Source organism: Linderina pennispora, assembly GCF_002104995.1.
Source record: "Linderina pennispora strain ATCC 12442 chromosome Unknown DL89scaffold_33, whole genome shotgun sequence".
Lineage (NCBI taxonomy): Eukaryota > Fungi > Kickxellomycota > Kickxellomycetes > Kickxellales > Kickxellaceae > Linderina > Linderina pennispora.
The window spans coordinates 42,222-48,221 of record NW_024468281.1 but is presented as its reverse complement, the minus strand read 5'-3'; the positions used below and the strand labels follow the sequence as shown (position 1 = coordinate 48,221).

Sequence of the window (6,000 nt, the reverse complement as noted above, 5' to 3'; positions counted from 1 at the left end):
TGGTGATCGCGTCAAACTTGCGCATTGCATGTGCTTCAGCACACGGCAAAAAAACGCTCTTGAAGAAAATATGCAAGTATTCCTCAGCCTCAGGCTCCTTGTTCGGGGACCCAGACCCAGGCACCTGCATCGACATGCGGTTCTGCGACGCCTGGTCGCCAGCAAGCATGCTGCGGCGCGCCATTGCTGCTGTCAGAGCCGTGGCCAGCATGGGCCGGATGCGTCGGGTGAACTGCAACGCCAGATTGAGCATCGTCGGCGCATGGTCGATGTTGGCAGGCACCAGCATCGTGTGCTGCAGCCCGTTCTGCTGGTCCGAGTACTCGTCCACAACTGTTGTGAGGCCAATATCCTTACGCTTGCCAGCAATCGATACAGTCATATCCTGGAAGCGGCTTTCGATCTGCGCGTACATGGATTCAACTGCGCTCGCCATCTCGTCAGTGCTCTCCATATGGAACAGGTCCTTCATTCCTGACCGCATGCCGCTGGTACGCGTGATATCGACATTGCTCAGGGCCTGAGTATCGACTGGTACCAGGTAGTCTTTAAGAATTGACAGGATCTCGGTTTTCATGGCACTCCACACATCCAAGATTGTGTACAGCCGCGTGCGCCGTGACCGATCGCCCAGCACGCCATTACTGGTACCTGGCGAAGCAACTATTGAATACCGTTCGCGGCGGTCCATGCTATGCATAACGTCAAGCACAAAGTCGTGGTACTCGAGTACAGTTTCAAGTCGGGCAAACAGTATGCGTGCAAAGTCAATCAAGATTTCGCGGTCCGTGTCCTGGCCCATGGTCTCCTCCTGGGACTGCTGCTGCTGGTTGCTACTGCTGCTCGTCTTTGTAATCAGCGCCCGGTTGCGCTCTTCGACTTCGGCTACGATACCATCGATCAGACGAGACAACTCCAGGCTGACCGAGCTCTTGATCTCCTGCATTGCTTCGCTCGTGTTGTCGAGCGTAACCAGGCTCTCCAGAAGCATCTCGACGTATGCAAACGAGTCAGCCTCAGGGTTGTCCTCATCGCCGCTATCGTTGGCAGAATTGCCTTTGGCAGTGGCACCCTTTGCACGCCTGCCATCACGTCTACCTGCCTTGCGTGGCTTTGCGCTACCGCTACCGGTATTGCTGCCGTCGACTGCTTCCTCAGAGCCCTCATCGTCCTCGCCCTCGGTACCCATCTTGCGCTCGCAGTATGGGCTCTTCAAGTAAATGTGGCTGTGCAGCTCATCGATAATAATCTGTAGCAAGTCTGCCTTCTCCTTCTCCAGCTGCTGACGCAGCCCAGCCAGCGCGTCAATCGGATTCAGTTCCGGGTCCAACACAAACTGCATGTCTTCCACAAGTTTGCTGACAGCAGTCAGGAACTTCTTCTCGCGCACGTACCCTGCGATCTCCTCGGGCAACCTCTTGATCTCCTCCAGGCGATCCAGGATGGCCACAATCGACCCCAGTTGGTTGCTCTTGGTGTACAGCTGGTCTAGGCTGCTGCGCTCCTCCGTAATCATGCGCCGTACTTTGTACAAGTTGTTCTTGACGTGGTTGACCGAGCCTGACGCGCCCTGGATCTTGTCGTGCAACCCGCTGAACGTCAGAATCGAGTTGTTGAACCCACCATAGTATTCATTCACAATGCCGTCCAAAGACTCATTCAAGAGCATGTGGTACTGCTGGAATTCGTCGTAGCTCTTTCCTAGCGAGCTTGAGTCCATCATCTCCAATGCAAGCGAGACCGGATTAAAGTCCTGGCGCTTCAGCCCCTCGAGGCTCCGAGGAAGTTGCCAAATTGCATCTACAGAAAATGTGAATTGCCAATTAGTCTAGATGCCTGGAGAAAAGGCATTCACCCTGGGTAGTGTTCGAAAAGCACACGCTAGTGCTTGCAGACTTGTACCTTCTGCCTGGCGCAAGGCAAGCTCTTTGCGCTCCTCACTGGACGCTATTTCATCTTCAGGCAGTCGTCCAAACTGTGATTGCTGCTGCTGGAACCGCTGTCGATTAGATTGCTGGCGGTGCATTAGTGCAGAAAAATATATTATATTTGTCTAAAAATGTGGAAAAGCGTAAAAGAACAAGTGACACGACACACCCAAGAATGCAGCGATTTTCGCTGCTGAAATGATGCTGGCCCCTTACCCTAGACACTAGACAGCCGGGTTTACCGCCTGAACCCAGCATGCACTCGGGGAAGCAGTCAACCTTCGCCCAAGTAGAAGAAGTTATAGCAAGAGATCGGTATGATTACCTCACCGCCTTTTGCTAACTCCGCTGCCTTTCACTGGATATGGTTGCCTCTTTAACGTAAATTTTGCAACTTGAACCTACAGAAGGAAATCTAGGTAGAGAGGTTAGTACCGTTGCGCAGCTGGTGATGGCAATCATGGTGACACCATGTTAGTTGCCACGTCAACCAACAGCGAGAGCGGCTCCCACGCTGAATTGATGGAGATATCCTGTGGAAGCCTGTGATTATTACAATCACAGCCTGCAGCCCTGGCTTCGCCGATGCGCCCAGATACTGCATAACGACGAAATCTTCAAAGAGGGTAGCGCGCGGCATCCATAGTTTTTTTTCTCCCTTCTCTCGCCTCCTTTTTTCGCTAGTTTTGCAACCCCATATATCTGAAACCACACATAGCAAATGGTAATGGAACTACGTATCATATATGTTTGCAATATTGACACATCACAACACTAGATATTTTGCCAAACATGGACATCAACTTGTTGGAAAACTGTAAGCATTGATTGCTTCAATGTATATTCATTCAATTGTTTTCTTGCGCTCCTTGCCAAGATCGACATGTCTAATTGCTGAACAGAATATGACCAATATTCCACTAAATGCAGCAGCTACGTAAAACGCACTGTGCATGCTGTCAGCCCAAAGATGGATGATTCTTGACTGGATATCGTGCGGAATAGTATCACTGTAAATGTTGCGCTGGTCTCCAAGAGTAGACGCTATATCTGACGCATGCGTAGGGAATTCGTTCACCAAGCCGGTGATACCTGTCTTGATGCGGCTGTCCAGGATCGAAGTCATAATGCTGGTAGCCAGGATTCCACCCAGTGTTCGAATGAAGGCAAATGATGTTGTCACTGTTGCCATGTGCCTGCCAGAAACACTAGCTTGACAGACAATTAAAGCTGGCTGAGATATGAAACCAATGCCAAGACCAGCTAGAAATAGATAGATAACTCGCTCTGCCATTCCAGTGCTCGCTTTGTACAGCAAAAGTAAGGACGCACCAGCTGCAGCAAGGACTGCACCAACACGAATCGGTATGAGGAATCGACCAGTTCTGGTCATGTATATACCACACAGAGGCGATGCCAATACAACCCCAAGGGCCATAGGAAGAATATGCAATCCACCTGATATAGTTGACGCGTGCTTGATCGCGAGTTCCCAGGTAGGAATGACATTTGACAGACCATACATGACCCCACCTGTGGCAAATACCCCCCCTAAGGCTGCAAGGACATTGTGGTTTCCTAGGAGACGTACTGGGATGATTGGGTCAGCAACAAAGCGGTACTCGACATATCCAAACACAAGCAGTACGACAAATCCGCAAATGAGACACGCCAGGACCTGCGCCGATGTCCACTCGTACTGCTGGCCACCCCAAGACAGTCCAAGCAAAATAGGAACCATCCCAATGGTGAACAACACACAGCCGATAAAGTCAATGCGCTTGATTTTCTCCTTGAACGTTCCCTTGGTCTTTGGCAGCTTGAGCGTGAAGAAGATCAGGGCCATGGAAATGATGCAAATCGGAATATTGATCCAGAATACGATTCGCCATGAAGCATGCTCGACGATGCCGCCACCCATCACCGGTCCGACCACAGTGGCAATTCCCACTATAGCAGCAAATATACCAATATATTTGCCGCGTTCGCGCTCGCTGAAAATATCACCCAGCATTACTATCGTCAAACCCATACCCCCTCCACCGCCGATCCCCTGGATTGTGCGGCTGGCGATGAGCATGTTCATCGACTGCGATGCCCCGCAGAGAACGGAGCCAACCAAAAATATGGCGGTACAGGTAAGAGTTGTTTCGACACGGCCAAGGATGTCGCTGATTTTTCCGATAATCGCCTGTACAATCGTCGACGATAGCATGTACGTGGTGATGATCCAGACAGCCTGGCCTAGCGCGTCGAAATCACTGGCAACTGGTACATAAATGCTGGCCATGATAGTTGCATCCAGGGATGAAATGAATGAAAGTGAAGCTAAACTAGCAATTGCGCCAATAAGCTGCTTCTTGGAAAGCGTATATGAAGCCAAATCACCACCGGCTGCTTCGTTGGAAGCAACGGAACTACCACTGGCCGCTTCACTAGAGTGACTCTCTGCACCTGCACCAGCCTCAAGTGCTTTCTCGGAAATAGGCTGCTCATTGATATCTGGCACAGCTTCCATAGCGCCCGAATCCTGCACAGTGAGGGTCTCGTCGAGAGCGGTTTTAGTCCCGGTCTCGGTGACAGACATTATAGATTAGAGAATAAACTTGTAGGGGTGAAGAGTGAGGCTAAGCGTCAAGTTTCTTTCTTTTCAGCTGATATGCTGGCACTCTGCCTCCATGCAGTACTCAAGGGGCTACTCGTCCCATGCCTTGCTTATATCTTTTGTGTAGAGTGCTGAGGCCGAGAAACTTGAGTCCAACAGAAATGGCAAACAACCACACTATACAGTTCCTAACATTGTTCACTCGAATAGCGATTACTATATTGTGTGGACATCCAACAATTTGATTTCGCCACCAAACAAGTAAAATAGCACCCATGCAACAATGCCATATGCCGTTTTGTGGCGGTGGTTGCTTGGCCCACCCCTCTCCCTATTGTTAAAATGTTGACAACAGGGAATTAGCTGGCAGACATGCTGGTGCTCGCACAGGTTGAACCTTTGCTCAAAATACATGGAGGTAGCAGTCTCGTTGTTTGTCGAACGCTCGGCCATCAGTTTCAGGCGCTCTTCCCTGGCCTTTTCAAGCGACATGGGCCACTCAATGTGCTCGAACAAGCAGTCGTTGATTGTAAGAGGCAGGCTGCCAAATCGCGGGAGCTCGAACAGCTTCTCAGCCCACCAGTCCTGCTGCTGCGGGGGAACGACCTTGGTTGATGGGATCCTCATGGATGGATCGATGAGGAAAAATGCAAGGATCTTGCGGTGGCCAGGCTTCGACGGATCCTTGAGCTTGAAGCCAGAGACCTGGTGCTGGTAGATATTTGGGAAGCAAATGCAGCGACCGCTGAGTGCCTCAACGCTGCCGAGTTCTTGAGACAACATAGCATCTAGATTGCCATCCACTTCAATGCCATATCCAAGCCTTATTCCACGCTTATCACCTTGCTCATAGTGAATCAACCTCTTGATGGACTGACGGAAGTTGAGCCTGCTCTCTGTGATATTGTCGACATCGTAGTAGTAGATTCCCGTGGCAACGATATGCTCGTTGGCCATGGCTTCAACATGCCAGCTGCCTCCCTCGTACTCTGGCTTGTCTGGAGTCAGCACGATGTTCGACATCTTGACGATCGCCTGAAGGCGACAACTACGGAAGCTGAAGGCAGGAATAGGACGGTCTGGCATTTTGAACTCCTCTGGAGGAGGCGGAATGAACTCCCTGGTTTCTAGCCACCTTCTATACTCGTCGTCAAACCCAACCACATCACTTTCTCCTGAATCCGCGCCATCGCTTTCGACCAAGTCTGGGTTTCCATCTTCTGAAAATCACGCATATGGGTCAGGTACGACGCGGCGGCCACGCATAAACGCAAGATCCGTGACCACGTTCTCAAACATGGGCACGAAACGAGCAAAGATGTTTGCAATAGTTGGATACAGCCTTGCATGCCTCACAGGATGGAGGTTGTTGATGTACGACTCGACTTCGACCGAACCATCGTCGCGAACATGGAACTCACTAGGGAGCCAGCAGTATTGCCTCGACAAATAATCGCCGTCGACTGG

At 50.9% G+C, this 6,000-nt stretch overlaps 1 protein-coding gene across 1 annotated transcript; it reads right to left on the bottom strand.

Moving 5' to 3' along the window:
* Positions 1-2,997: 2,997 nt before the first annotated feature.
* On the bottom strand, positions 2,998-4,269 carry DL89DRAFT_203134 (MFS general substrate transporter; the record flags this gene model as incomplete). Its single annotated transcript, XM_040884016.1, has 1 exon — positions 2,998-4,269. A coding segment is annotated over one exon (1,272 nt), but the record flags the coding sequence as incomplete, so codon positions are not given.
* Between the last annotated feature and the right edge of the window lie 1,731 nt (positions 4,270-6,000).